This window comes from Rattus norvegicus, chromosome 15 (assembly GCF_021556685.1).
Source record: "Rattus norvegicus strain SHRSP/BbbUtx chromosome 15, alternate assembly SHRSP_T2T, whole genome shotgun sequence".
NCBI lineage: Eukaryota > Metazoa > Chordata > Mammalia > Rodentia > Muridae > Rattus > Rattus norvegicus.
The window spans coordinates 14,148,701-14,164,753 of NC_141548.1; the positions used below are offsets into that span (position 1 = coordinate 14,148,701).

Consider the following 16,053-nt stretch of genomic DNA (forward strand, 5'->3'; position numbering starts at 1 on the left):
AGACAGTGAAAGAGGAGGGCATAAGATACCATTACAGATGGTTGTAAGCCACCATGTAGTTGCTGGGACTTGAACTCAGGACCTCTGGAAGAGCAGTTAGTCAATGTTCTTAACCACTGAGCCATCTTTCTAGCCCTTTTATTTTAGTTTTATCTAGACTTTTATTTTAAAGTCATGTTGGGTTTTATCAAAACTTTTTTTGCATCATTGAGATATGACATTTATTTTTAAGTTCATTTATATGATTTTGAACCATGCCTTCAACTCTGGGGTAAAGCTAACTTGATTGTAGTGGATGATGTATTTGTTATATGCCTGTATTTCATTTGTCAGTATTTTATCAAACATTTTTGCATCTACATTTATGAGGGATATTGTCTTGTAGTTTTTTTGTGTGTCTTTGAATGTGTATTCTTTAGTGTTTGGGTAGGGTGTTCTGTAGATGTATATTAAGAAATTTGACTCTCTATGTCATTTAACTGAATTTTTCTCTCTTAATCATTTATTTGTGAGAGTAGAGTACTGTAGATCACTATGTTATTATTAATCTATGTCTTACATGAAATGTTCTTTATTAAATTATTGGTTCCTATGTTTGATGCTTTTATGTTCAGAATTATAATGTCAATATAATGGACATTGTCTCCTTGATGAATATAAAGAGACCTTCTTTGTCTTTTATATTTTTAGTTTGAAGTCTATTTTCATTGAATATTAGAATAGATACACCTGCTTGTTTATAAGTTCCATTTTCTTAAAATACCTTTTTTATCCTTTTACCCTAAATGGTATATATCTTTGGTAGTGAGATGTTTCTTGGAGGAGAAGCATGGTTAGTGGTGGGCTTTCTTTGGTCTTTTAATTTTTAAATTTGTTGAAAATGCCATGTATGAATGCAACTTATTTGTACATCTTATATAACCTCCACCCTACCTCCTCTATCAGCTACTCCCATATCACCTTTCTCTTAAACTTATGAGCTCTTCTCTTAGTGTTACATACATACATACATACATATATACATACATACATACACACACACATACATACATAGCCTACTGTGTCAATTTAGAGTTCCTTGTACATACATGCTTTTAGGGATGATCACATGGGATTGGATAATCTACTCAGAGGCTTGCCCTAGCAGATTATTAATTCTTCCTCCCTCATTAGCCACTAGGTGCCTGTGTCTCTTCATCTAGGAGTAGGGTCATGTTGAATTCCACGATGGCATGTTTACTGGTGTGACCTTGTTTAGGCAAACATATTTTCGATATTCCATGTATGCAGCATATCTTAAAGCAGGCATTCTGGTTCTCTGACTCACAAAATAAAATTATATTGTCATCACTAGAAAAAAATTAATTTATATTTAGTGTTTTTTTTACTATATTTAAAATTAAATCCTCAAGGACTTGGAAAGTACTTCTGGCAATTCCCTTTCAAATCCTAGCCAGGAAGGTTGGAGCTGTACGGCTGTGGCATATGAATTAGTATGGGTAGAGTTGTAGGCTCCACTTTCCCCCAAAGACATTCATAATTAATACAGACACAGAACATATGGCCAAATGCTAGACATAAAGATAACAATACAGGGCACTTCAGAGGGATGCTCATCTTGCCTAGGAAGATTCAGAACATTTTGCTGCTGAATTCAGACAAGAAAGTCAGTAATGCTGAAAACTTTATGTCTGATTTCATATTTCATTCTTATATTTTTGCTTGTATGCCTAAGATTTAACAGCTGAGCCATCTCTCCACCCTCATATCTTATTAAGAGATGATTATAACAGAGTGATTTTGATGGATGATAATTTTAGATTGTTAAAATGAAGCTGAACAGAACAAAGTGTTTTTTATAGAAAGATCATGGCATCCACCCAGGAGTATTGGTTACATCCTGCTAGTATTTCTCAGGCACATGTCTCACTCGGAATCTCTGAGAGGAGGCATGTTTCCTTAGGACTTTTCTTAGAGCTGCGGCCACATCTCTATTCCTCAAACTATAAATGAGTGGGTTCAACATGGGAGTGAGAATGGTGTAAAAGGCTGACACAACCTTGTCTTTCTCAGGTGTGTGATAGGAATGGGGCAGTACATTGGTATAGAAAGCTGCCCCATAAAAAATGCTCACTACTATAATGTGGGAGGAACACGTGGTGAAAGCTTTACGTCGGCCCTCAGCAGAGCTCATGTGGTAGACAGTGATGAGGATCCGAGTATAGGAGACTGAGATGAAGGATATCGGGATGAGTAGCATCAGCACACAGCATGCATACATCAAGGTTTCATACAGTGATGTGTCTGTGCAGGATAGCTTCAGCACAGCTGGGATCTCACAGAAAAAGTGGTTGATCTCTCGAGATCCACAGTAAGGAAAACTCATAGTAACAGGTGTCAGCATGAATCCATCCAAAGACCCACCAGCCCAGGAGCCTAGCACCATAAGCAAACAAATCCTGGGATTCATGATTATGGGGTACCGTAGAGGGTTGCACACAGCCACAAATCTGTCATAAGCCATGAGGCCCAGCAGGAAAAACTCTCCCCCAATCAATGTCAGGTAGAGAAATATTTGCAGTGCACATCCCAGAAAGGAAATGGTCTTGTCTTTGGACAGGAGATCTTGAAGCATCTTGGGAACAGTGATACAGATGTAGACAGTATCCATGATGGACAACTGGCTGAGCAAAAAGTACATGGGTGTGTGAAGACGAGAGTCCATACGAATGAGCATAATCATGACCAAGTTGGCTGTTACAGCCACCACAAAGATGGAGAAAACTACAGCAAAGATCAGCCCAGGAAATGTTGGGTGGGTGATGAGGCCCAGGAGGATGAAGTCAGTGGAGTTCTTGTAAACAGCCTCCATTTCCACAGTGCATGACAGCTTAATCAGCTGTAGAGGCAGAAATTTGGTATGTCAACTAATTATCACTTTTTGTGTTAGCCATGTTCAAAGAGATATAGGGAAAGAAAAGAATGTTCACCTCGGAATTCTCTTGACTCCTTGCTTGAACATTAGCAGTGGGCCATTACACAAATCAAAGTCTAAACTCAAATTAATCAGCTTTGACGGATCATCATGGATCCAAACTCTCTAAGCTGGATGAAAGTAATAAAGCTAATCAGCAATAATAGTACTTCCTTTAATTTTTCTTATTTTTGAACTACATTCTACACAATTCTTATAATCTTATTACTCCATGTTGCATTTTCTGTGACATTGGTAACTACACTATATCTACTTTATTATCTTGCAACCGGTGTTCATTGCTTCACTAATTTAAAAATTTCACTTTCAAAATAATTACCTGTTAATGTTTTATATGTATGATATTTGTAACTAAAGAAATTGTTGTGATATGAACACATAACCAAGCTTTTGAACACAAATCATTTTCCTTTTTTTGCCATTGGAAATTACTACACAGCTGTAGATTTAGGATGTTGAACTGACATGTTGATGAAGATAACATCTTATGAGAGTTAACTCTTGAGTTATTGCCACACTGTCCTATCACATGGATCCTTGTCTTAGGTGAGAATGCTTTAGAGACTCATTTCTGTTTGTCCTTGCAAGACAGCATGGGGTAAGAGTTCTCAGATCAGCATCTCTAGAAACTCTCCTTAGCAAGCAGTATTTTAATTCCTTATCATGGAGATCTTTCTGGCCGATGCTATGAAATCAGCAATGATTTATGATAAATTCTACAATTTATCACATATTGGACAGGAGATCTTGAAGCATCTTGGGAACAGTGATACAGATATAGACAGTATCCATGATGGACAACTGGCTGAGCAAAAAGTACATGGGTGTGTGAAGACGAGAGTCCACATGAATGAGCATAATCATGACCAAGTTGGCTGTTACTGTATTCAATAACATATTCTTCTCTTAAATTATTGTCCATGTAGATGATTATCAGATTTCCCTGGTAGGGTATTCCAGACCTATGTAAATGTGATCCCTTGAGAATCCATTACTAACAGGGCTTTTCCTCCTCTTTATTTTCTACTCCACTATTGATCTTTAATGTTTAGAAATAAAAGTAAGTCCTTAATCAAAATGAGGAAATAACAAAAGTTTAATACTCATTTGAATTGTTTGACTCTCATGTTTTCTCCATCCAAGAATACAAATGTACTCTTCTTCAGTATGTTCAGTGATATCAGGGGATGGATTATGAGGTTTTATTATCAAATCATGGCATGCCGCTTCTTGATAGAATTTCTAAAGAAACATATTTAAATAAATATATGTTGAATGTACCTGTATCTTCTAGTTTTACAACAGTCAAATAATTTCTGGAACACTGAGCTGAAATAAAACTCTTCTATACTGAAGCAAAACTTAAATGACAAAGCAATGGAGAAATACTTATTAAATTTCCTGTAAGATTGATTGCCCTTTGCTATAATGAATGTTTCCAAATAGAAGTGTCAAAATACAAAGGGAGAAAAAGGGGAACAATTTTTGTTAGTATGTAGTAAATTATATATTTGTTATATATTATGAGCCACAAAAGGGAAAAACCCTGAGTATTAACTATTAATTCATGACAAGATTGAGGAAAACCAGCTAGTTTGTCTCCTTTAACATATGAATCTAGCCTTGAGGCACTCATATAAAAGCTATATTTAAAAACATTACAAACTGAAATTCCACTGATCGGGCTTCTGTAATGACTAGTTGGAAATCAAAATACTCATGCAGGCAGCCAATATTATTTTGATTCAAAATCTTTATGTTTTGTTTGTCAGAATTATAGATTTTATATGTTAATTACTGATATTGCTAAGTCATCTTCCACTTATCCATTTAAAAAATATACTCTTAAGAAAATAGAAATAGCAAGCATATAAAACCAAATTCAAGTTAAGAATAAGCTAGGAAAATAAGAAATTGCTTTTGCCTAAGTACACCAACTAAGGAATTTTGTTTCATGTAAAGATTCAGATCGTACCATACACTCTATTAAAAAGATGCAGGATACTTCTAGATCTTTCTAGATCCTTCTAGATCAACCTCTGATTCAACACTCAGATACAGTGACACCTAACCACTTGTCGTAGGCCCATCTGGGTATGCTTCATAGGATTGATAGCCTACTAACTCCAGTCTTTGTCTAGGGCTTGAGCTCAGCATGGCTACTTGGTTAAATGGCTACTTGCTCCATTATGCAAATTATGTTATGGGATATAAAATTAATTAATTAGCAACTAAGTTAGGAATGAAGTAAAAGAACCCACGATTGCCAATGACTATGAGTACCAAGTCAAATCAAGAATGTTTGATGAGTTAAAACCACTAAAACATAAAACTTGACATCGTGTAAAAACACAAACTTGACTCTGTTACTCATAGAGCTTGTTCAGGACAATGGGTATTATTAAGTTGGTGTGTCTGAAATATCAGCGAAGAACTGCAGTTTTGTTTATTTGAGTTCTCAGAGTCTTACTTCAAGGCCAGAGGTGATGTGCTTGTGCTTGTGCTTTTGCCTTTCTTGTTCTTCCTCTACAAAGACACTGTTCCTTATTTCTAGCCAGGTAACCCCACATTCTTGATCATTTCCCATTGCTTCAGGCCTTACGGTCCTATCCTAGTTCCCTCTCTAGTTATAGTCTTCTAAAAACTAGTAAGACGAAAGATAAAGAAAAAGAGAAAAGAGAAAAGAACAGTAAAAGAGAAAGAAAAAGATTTTTCACCTGCAGACTCTATGGTCCGACCTTTCTGATGGATCTTGTTAGGCCCTCTTAGTTGTAACAACTACCAGTGTCACACAGAGTCACCTATTCAAACCCTACTGGGTAGAATGGAGGAAGCAAGCCAAATGTGAGGATGCTGTGGCCGGTTGGGTTTGTGGTTGAAAAGAATGGCAGAGCCTTGTGACAGTGGCCTTCTCCATGGGGGAAAAGAGAACATGGAAAAGCAAAAGGTCTCTCTGCAGGACAGCATGCTTGGAGATGTCATGGAAATTCAGTCAACATCAGTGACCCTCACTATACCTTAAAAGGAGTGCTCTTCAAAAGTGAGTTCAGATGATTATCCTTCAGGAGCAATTCAGACCACTCCTCTGAGAAACTTCCTCAGAAACCCAGGACTCCAGGAGCAGTGAGAATTCTCCTGCTGGTGCTATTCGTGTGGTTGAAAAGCTGATGGTGTACTTGGCTGGACCATTGTTCCAGGTTCACTTTCAAAGAAACGTTCCAAGTGCATTCTCAGAGGTGGGATGATCATGCTGAACATTTTTTTTTTTTGTGTCCAAGGCACTGTACCTAGCACTGGTGAGCTACAGAGACCCATAACCATGACAGCTTCCCTAAGGAGTATTTGATAAAGTTTGAGAACTGCAATATATACCAATGTTACTTATCAAACAAATTTGTAAATCTAATATAAATTTCTAAAGAAATATTTTGTTAATATGTCCTTAGTAAAAGAATAGCATGATAGTAGCTGATCATGTAGCTGAGCTCTGCAGATCTGTAAAATCAACACAGGAATAGCATGATGGTCATATGTCTCTGGAATTAGCTTTTCAGGAAAAGGATTAAATTGCATTGCAGAGGACTTGGTCTGGGACTAGAGGCTGAGATACCTTAAAATCCCGAGATATTTGAGGAAAACAGGGAGATGGCCGCTTTGGAACAATAGCCTAAGGAACCAAGGGAAGAGAGCTCCCAGCTCGACAGAATAGGTTGTGCAAGAGCACAGGGGGAAATAGGCCTAAATTAAACTGTGAAATTTGAAAAAAAGGAAAACTCCTTTATAACTAATATAACACCAGAGGATGTCTGTACGGAGACTCTGGTGGATATGTCAGGGAGGGAAGAGGTGGGTTAGTTCAACAGCAGCAGGGAAGGAACCTTCAGATGTAGGGTGTAGGGAAAAGAAACCGGGATAAAGGTTCAGGGGCTGTCTCAAAAGACAAAGAAATGAGGTATTCGTGCATGTTATTCCAGTGGGAAACAGCAATAAAATAGTAATTTAGGGAAGATGTATCTGATAGCTTTATGGTGTTAAAAGTTACCTCACGGGTACTAAGTACTAATATTAAGTGTTTTAGAGCCATATGAGCCATGTCTTTTGACAATTTCTTCTATTCTTACTTTTGCTCCCCTATCTGTATTACTTTTACTGTATATAATTAAACCCATTTTCATCATCATATATCTCCTAGAGTTTTCTCTTCAGCTGCTATACGCATGGCCCTCACCAGTTACTCTATCATCAGTGTCTAGCTCTCTCTCTTCTGTATCCTAACCTTCCCAGTCAGTTTAGAAATTGTCAAAATAGAAAATGAAGTACAAAAGTGTCAGAAGAGATTTGTCTTACTTCTAAAATATAGCAGCATGCTGGCACGTGGATAAAACTTACAGGACACCTAACCGGCCAGGAATTACTTCAGTAAGATTGTGTGTTTCTGTTAATTGACCTGAAAATATCAATTAACCCAACGGCACTACTGTTTTAGTACACAGAGAGAAATTTCTGAGCAATGGCGTCAGCTTGTATGTTGACAAATAGAAATCAAAGAATGATTGTGGCATGTGGATGAGCTACCCCACTCCACAGATGCTGTAGCAGGGAGCTGGGAGGTGGGAGGAATGGAGTGACTTCACAGGAGCAGCAACAAGGTGCAAAGCAGAGAGCTGAGGTTCTATAGATAGTGCAGCCTGCAATTTCAGCTTCTAGGATGTAGACACCACCTCATAATACTGAATTACTTAGTCAAGCATACTTCCAGACAGCGCAATATGCCTCCTCAGGGCTTCTGGGTGATGCCATCTATTGATAGTGAGAGCGTTTGATATCAAGACACATATGTATATCATACAAAGAAGAAAATAAAGCTTTTAAAAGAAGAAACTAATTGGAAAGAGACAGTATTCAACCTTCGTATCCTGCTCCAAACACATAGAATCATCCTCCATAACTGCTTTATACAAAAAGAATCAGTGTTCCAACTAAGGTTGTACCAGCTGCTGCTCAACTCCTGTCGGTTAAGGATGACCATCTGAAAACTTCCACTGATGAATACGCTGTTTTTAAGTATTAGTTCTTTAAAATTAAGTTTCTAGAATTATTTGTATTTATGCATTTATGTAAGAGTATGCCATATCTGTGGAGGTACCAGTGAAACCCAGGAATTGGGGTTACAGGTGATATTTACTACCGTATGGGTGCTGAGAACTCAACTTGGGTCTCCTAGAAAAGTACCAAGCACTTCTTACTGCTAAGCCATCACTCCAGCCCCTTTTATTCCACTTTTCTTTGAGGTAAATGCATTTCTGCACTTATCCTCAGATTCCTTTTATACCCCTTTCAAGCTAAATATTGCTATTTGATAATCTTCTTGCCAAACAGTAAATGCATACACTTGCTCCTCTTAGCATTGAAAGGGCACTGCTTTCATTTGCATATTAGAAGATGACTCCACAGTAGCTTCTAATGGCTTCAGTGACACCCAAAGAACGAATCGCAATACTTTAGTTATGCCCTCTCATTTTTTCCATAAAAGTCCCAGGACCTACCTCAAGCTGGCGAGGCCAGGACTTAGCGAGACAGCAGTAGACTTCTTAAATACCTAGTGGTGGAAGTGAGGCTAAGTCAAAGCAAACTTTTAGTGAGAGTGGATTGCTCAAGCCCCATGAGGAGGCTCAGGGTCATTAACCAGCCGGATGCCTTGTGCTTTGGAGGATACTTTGCCCTTCCTGACAGGTTGTTCTTTCCCCAAGTGAGAGCTGGCGTTAATTCTTGATATTTCATCATAGAAGCTATTTTCTAATCTTGGTATCTCTCCTGGTTTAATGAGAAGGGTGAACTCCATGATTGAATGCTTCCCCGCAACCCCTCAGTGCAGTCATGGGTGTGTTACTTATGAGACTTCTACTCAGTAATAAGCTCTTACACACAGGTTTTTTAATGTTACCCTTAACATTAAAGTTGAGGGGGGAACACAAATGAGAAACTATACATATATACCTGATTACGATACTACATAGTTCCTAATCCTTTTTAACAATTATTTTACAAGTCACCCAGAAGTACACAAATCCTTCTCCTAGCTGTTGGATTGACTTGAATACACCTTGTTCCATATGTTGTTTCTTCTCAGAGAGTTGTAGGTGGGTTACACCTGATATTTATCCTCTTGGTTCTGCATTGTTGCATTGCTGGATTATTCTGGTGATAATGGCTGAGAAATTTAAGTTATGGTCACCAGTATTTCCATATATCACAGAGCACCACACGGTAACAATCATATCTTGAGCTGGTAGTAAAATGCTTCTGGCCCAGTTAGATGAGGCTTCTCCTATTATTATAAACAATTTTGCTAAAGAAAAACCACAGATCAGTGAACATATGTTGTGTATTTCTACACTTGATCTTAGTCAAAAAGCCGAGAAGCGATTATTGTGTATTTCTTAATCACATGTCAGAATTTTTTGTCTAGTGTTGAAATTGATTTTTATATAAAAGTATAACAAGCCAAAATTTTGATACAAGCTTGCTTATGTTTCTCACTCTCTTTTCCATCTCTCATTTCTTACTCCCCCTTTTCAGAAGTGATAATTGTCAGAGTCTGTACAATTTGAAAATAATTTTGAAAATTGGGCATTTAGATTATTGATATATGGTTTGATTTTAAATATTTTCGTCTACCCCCATAATTCAAATGTGAATCCTCATTTGAAAAACATTCCTGCTGCATATCATGATAGAAGAACTGAAGAAAGTTTTTCATACATTTCCTCTTGTTCCTCTGAAGGAAAGATGCACATGCCAGTGTGGCTGTGACAAGAGGAAACCACGAAGATAGTCCGTCACAGTACATGAAGCTTTCACAGAACCACTTGGCTAGCTACTTAGAAACCATGTAATTTGCCTCTGTCCGATGACCAATGGCCTTTAAAGGCTCAGAGGAAATGTTGAAGGGACTGGAACTTCTGGTGGATTTATTGAAGCACATCCATGGTTCTAACACATTCTGTGTGTCCTTGTATGTATTTTAAATAGTTTAGATGTATATGTTCTTAGATGTTTTCTCACTTGTTGAATAAAATGCATTGGTATCTACATGATGACAAGTAAATGCTGACAAATGTGAAGATTTTAATTAGCTCTATCTGATGTTGGAAAAAAGAAAAGAAAAAAAATTGCATTGGTATAATCCAGTCACCTCTGAACACTTTAGAGCCCATTATTGGTGGATGTTAAGTTTACATAATATGATTTTGTTTTTTGTTTCAATACATATTGCATTATCATAATTATCTCTAGTGTGTACTTAGTATTTTTATAAACAATTAAAGAATATCATCATTTATTCTTTTGAGATGGTGCTGTGGTATACTGGTGAGAATAGCTGGTGCACCAAAGATGACATGTAGTCACAAGTTGGGAATCTGGTTCTTGCTCTTGTGTGATCCTATATGAACAAACATCTACTCACCCAGGATAGGGAATCAATAACAGACCAAAGTAAGGACACCACCCAAGTCCAATTCAGTGAACCAATGACTTTTATTAAGGTTACTTATTTTTTCTAAATTATATTGTTCTTGGATATTTTATGTATTTACATTTTAAATGTTGTACCCTTTTCCCACTCTCCCATATACCCTGCCCCCTTGCCCTGCTTGTATGAGGATGCTACCACTCCTACCCACCCATCCCTACAATGCCATGGCATTTCCCTACATTGGGGAAATGAGCTTTAACAGGACCAAGGGCCTTTCCTCCTATTGATGCTGGACAATGCTATCCTCTGCTACACATGTGGTTGGAGTCATGGGTCTCTCCATGTGTACTCATTGTTTGGTGATTTAGTCCCTGGAAGCTCTGGTGGGGTCTGGTTAGTTGATATGGTTTGGTCTTCCTATGAGGCTGCAAATGCCTTCAGCTCTTTCAGTCTTTTCTCTAACTCCTCCACTGGGGGTCCCCTTTTTTCAGTCTAATGGTTAGCTGTAAGCATCCTCATCTGTATCAGTAGGGCTCTGGCAGAGCCTCTCAGGAGACACCCATATCGGGCTCCCGTCAGCAAGCACTTCTTGGCATCAGCAATAGTGACTGGGTTTGGTAGTTGCACATGGGATAGATCCCCAGGTGGGGCAGTCTCCGGACGAAATTTTCTTCAGTCCCTGATCCACTCCTTGTCCCTGTGTGTATTTTGTTCTTCCTTCTAAGAAAGAATGTAGGAGCATACACATTTCAGTCTTCCTTCTTCCCCCCACCCCCAATGGATAATTTTTATTTACATTTCAAATGTTATCCCCTTTCTTGATTTCCCCTATATAAACTCCCTATACTGTCCCCTCCCTCTTCTTCTATGAGGATGTTCCCTCACTCATCCACATACCCATTCCTGCCTCCTCATCCTGACATTCACTTACACTGGGGGGAGGGGGGTTGAGACTTGGCAGGACCAAGGGTTTCTCCTCACATTGGTGCCCCACAAGGCCATCCTCTGCTACTTATGCAGCGGGAGCCATGAGTCTGTCCATGTGTACTCTTTGGATGGTGGTTTAATCCTTGTGAGTTCTGGTTGTTCGGTTTCATTGTTCTTATTGGGTTGCAAATGGCTTTAGCTCTTCTAATCCTTTCTCTAACGCCTCCAATGGGGACCTCATTCTAAGTTCAATGGTTGGCTGCCAGAGTCTGCCTCTGTATTTGTCATGCTCTGGCAGAGCTTCTCAGCAGACAGCTATATCAGGCTCCTGTCAGCATGCACTTGTTGGCATTAGCAATATTGTCTGGATTTGGTGGTTGTATGTATATGGACTGGATCCCAAAGTAGAGCAGTTTCTAGATGGCCTTTCCTTCAGTCTTTGCTTCAAACTTTGTCTCCATATTTCCTCTTATGAATATTTTTGTTCCACCTTCTAAGAAGGACTGAAGCACCCGCACTTGTTTTCTTTCTTCTTGAGCTTCATGTGGTCTTCGGATTGTATCTTGGGTAATCCTAGCTTTTGGGCTAATACCACTCATCAGTGAGTGCATATCATGTGTGTTTTTGTGTGATTGGGTTACCTCATGCAGGATGATATTTTCTAGTTCCATCCATTTGCCTATGAATTTTATGAAGTCATTGCTTTTAATAGCTGAGTAGTACTCCATTGTATAAATTCACCACATTTTTCTGTATCTATTTCTCTGTTAAGGGACATCTGGCTTTTTTCCAGCTGCTGGATATTACAAATAAGGCTGCTATGAACATAGTTCATAGTGCTATGAACATGTGTCTTTGTTATATGTTAGAGCATCTTTTGGATATATGCCCGGGAGTGGTATAGCTGGGTTCTCAGGTAGTACTATGTCCAATTTTCTGAAAAATCACCAGACTGATTTCGAGAGTAGTTGTAACAGCTTGCAATCCCACCAAAAATGGAGGAGTGTTCCTCTTTCTCCACCTCCTCACCAGCATCTGTTGTTACCGGTGTTTGTATCTTAGCCATTTTGACTGGTATGAGGTGGAATCTCAGGGTTGTTTTGATTTGCATTTCCCTGATGACTAAGGATATTGAACATTTCTTTAGGTGCTTTTCAGTCATTCGATATTCCTCAGTTGAGAATTCTTTCTTTAACTCTGTAACCCATTTTTTAATAGGGTTATTGGATTCTTTGGAGTCTAACTTCTTGAGTTTTTTGTATATATTGGATACAGGATATAGGATTGTAAAAGATCTTTTCCCAATCTGTTGGTTGCCATTTTGTCCTATTGACAGTGTCCTTTGTCCTACAAAATCTTTGCAATTTTATGCAATCTCATTTGTCAATTTTCATCTTAGGGCTTAAGTCATTGGTGTTCTGTTCAGGAAAATTTCCTAGTGCCCATGTGTTTGAGGCTCTTCCCCACTTTTTCTTCTATTAATTTGAGTGTATCTGGTTTGATATGTAGGTCCTTGATCCACCTTGTCTTGTGCTTTGTACAGGGTGATAAGAATGGATGGATTTGCATTCTTTTACATGCTGATCTCCAGTTGAACCAGCACCATTTGTTGAAAATGCTATCATTTTTCCATTGGATGGTTTTAGCTCCTTTGTCAAAGATCAAGTGACAATATGTATGTGGGTTCATTTCTGAGTCTTCAGTTCTCTTCCATTGATATACCTGCCAGTCTCTGTACCAATACCATATAGTATTTATCACTTTTGTTCTTTAATACTGCTTGAGGTCAGGTATGGTGATTCCCCCAGAAGTTCTTTTATTGTGGAGGATAGTTTTTTCTATCTTTGGCTTTTTGTTATTCCAAATGAATTTGAAAATTGCTCTTTCAAGAATTTTATGGGGATTGCAATGAATCTGTATATTGCTTTGGCAAGATGGCTATTTTTACTATATTAATCCTGCCAATCCATGAGCATGGGAGATCTTTCCATCTTCTGAGATCTTCTTCAATTTCTTTCTTCTGAGACTTGAAGTTCTTGTCATACAGATCTTTCACTTACTTGGTTATAGTCACACCAAGGTATTTTATGTTATTTGTGACTGTTGTGAAGGGTGTCATTTCCCTAATTTCTTTCTCAACCTGTTTATCCTTTGAGTAGAGGAAGGGTACTGATTTGTTTGAATTAATTTTATATTCAGCCATTTTGCTGAAGTTGTTTATCAGGTTTAGGAATTCTCTGTTGGAATTTTGGGTTATAATATCATATCATCAGTAAATAGTGATATTTTGACTTCTTCTTTTCCAATTTGTATCCCTTTGACCTTTTGTTTTTATTATCTGATTTCTCTGGCTAGGATATCAAGTACTATAAACACTAGGCAGTGAAAGAGTGGTTAGCCTTGTCTAGTCCCTCAATTTAGTGCTTCAAGTTTCTCTCCATTTAGTTTGATGTTGGCTACTGTTTTGCTGTATATTGCTTTTACTGTGTTTAGGATGGGCCTTGAATTCTTGATCTTTCCAAGACTTTCAAAATGAAGGGGTGTTGAACTTTTGTCAAATGCTTTTTCAGAATCTAATGGGATGGTCATGTGGTTTTTTCCTTGAATTTGTTTATATAGCGGATTATGTTGATGGATTTCTGTATATTGAACCATCCCTGCATCCCTGGCATGAAGCCTACTTGATCGTAATGGATGATCGTTTTGATGTTTTCTTGGATTCGGTGTGTGAGAATTTTATTGAGTATTTTTGCATCAATATTCATAAGGGAAATTGGTCTGAAATACTCTTTCTTTATTAGACCGTTGTGTGGTTTAGGTGTAAGCATAATTGTGGCTTCCTAGAAGGATTTGTTTAGTGTTCCGTCTTTTTCTATTTTGTGTAATAGTTTGGACAGTATTGGTATTAGATCTTCTATGAAGGTCTGATAGAATTCTGTACTAACCCTATTTGGCCCTTTGGCTTTTTTGTATGGAGACTTTTAATGACTCCTATTTCTTTAGGATCTATGGGATTGTTTAGATGGTTTATCTGATCCTGATTTAACTTTGGTACCTGGTATCTGTCTAGAAAAATTTCCATTTCATCCAGATTTTCCAGTTTTGCTGAGTATATGCTTTTGTAGTAGGATCTGAGGTTTTTATCAAATTTCCTCCATTTTTGTTGTTATGTCTCCTTTTTCATTTCTGATTTTATTAATTTGGATACCCTCTCTGTGCCCTCTGGTTAGTCTGGCTATGGGTTTATCTATCTTGTTGATTTTCTCAAAGAACTAGCATCTAGTTTTTTTGATTCTTTTTATAGTCCTTTTTGTTTCTACTTGATTGATTTCAGCCCTGAGTTTGATTATTTCCTGCTGTCTATTTCTCTTGGGTGCTTCTTTTTTCTTCTAGAGCTTTTAGGTGTGCTGTCAAGCTGCTCGTGTATGCTCTCTCCAGTTTGTTTTTGGAGGCACTCAGAGCTATGAGTTTGCCTCTTAGTATGGCTTTCATTGTGTCCCATAAGTTTGGGTATGTTGTGCCTTCACTGTCATTAAATTCTAAAAAGTCTTTGATTTCTTTCTTTATTTCTTCCTGGACAAAGTTATCATTGAGTAAAACATTGTTCAGCTTCCATGTATATGTGGGCTTCCAGTCTCTTTTGTTTTCATTGAAGGCCATCCTCATCCTATGGTGATCGGATAGGATGCATGACATTATTTCACTCTTCTTGTATCTGTTGAGTCTTGTTTAGTGTCTAATTATATGGTCTATTTTAGAGAAGGTCCCATGAGGTGCTGAAGATACATTCTTTTGTTTTAGAGTGAAATGTTAAATCTATTTGTTTCATGACTTCTTTTAAAGTTTCTGTGACTATGTTTATTTTATGTTTCCATGATCTGTCCATTGATGAGAGTGGCTTGTTGAAGTTTCTCACTATTATTGTGTGACATGCAATGTGTACTTTGAACTTTAGTAAGGTTTTGTTTATGAATGTGGGTGTCCTTGCATTTGCAGCATAGATATTCAGAATTGAGAGTTTATTTTGGTGGATTTTTCATTTGTTGAATATGAAGTGTACTTCGTTATCTTTTTTGATAACTTTTGGTTGAAAGTTGATTTTATTCGATATTAGCATGACTACTCCAGCTTGTTTCTTGAGACCATTTGCTAGGAAAATTGTTTTCTAGCCTTTTACTCTAAGATAGTGTCTGTCTTTGTCACTGAGGTGTATTTCTTGTATGCAGCAAAATGCTGGGTTCTCTTTATTTATCCAGTTTTTTATTCTATGTCATTTTATTGGGGAATTGAGTCCATTGATGTTGAGATATACTAGGGTCCAGTGATTGTTGTTTCCTGTTATTTTTGTTGTTAGAGGTGGAGTTATGTTTGTTTGGCTATCTTCCTTTGGGTTAGTTGAAACTAGATTACTTTCTTGCTTTTTCTAGGGTGTACTTTCCCTTCTTGTGTTGGAATTTTCCATCTATTATCCTTTGTAGGGCTGGATTTGTGGAAAAGTATTGTGTAAATTTGGTTTTATCATGGAATATCTAGGTTTCTGCATCTATGTTAATTGAGACTTTTGCTGGATATAGTAGCCTGGACTGGCATTTGTATTCTCTTGGGGTCTTTATGATATCTGCCCAGGATCTTCTAGATTCTATAATCTCTATAG

General features: G+C 37.7%; 1 protein-coding gene and 1 non-coding gene across 2 annotated transcripts; one reads left to right on the forward strand and one right to left on the reverse strand.

Moving 5' to 3' along the window:
* Nucleotides 1-1,903: 1,903 nt before the first annotated feature.
* On the reverse strand, nt 1,904-2,872 carry Or2t35 (olfactory receptor family 2 subfamily T member 35). The gene has a single exon (NM_001000088.1). The coding sequence runs from the start codon at nt 2,870-2,872 to the stop codon at nt 1,904-1,906; it is 969 nt and encodes a 322-aa protein (NP_001000088.1).
* Nucleotides 2,873-10,083: 7,211 nt separating this feature from the next.
* LOC120097215 (small nucleolar RNA SNORD44) lies at nt 10,084-10,144 on the forward strand. Its single transcript, XR_015639176.1, has one exon. It is a non-coding gene; the product is annotated as a small nucleolar RNA SNORD44 (small nucleolar RNA).
* The last annotated feature ends 5,909 nt before the right edge of the window (nt 10,145-16,053 follow it).

Excerpts from the sequence above, each read along its gene's own strand:
- Or2t35 (NM_001000088.1), bottom strand. The coding sequence starts at position 2,872 with ATGGAGGCTGTTTACAAGAACTCCACTGACTTCATCCTCCTGGGCCTC.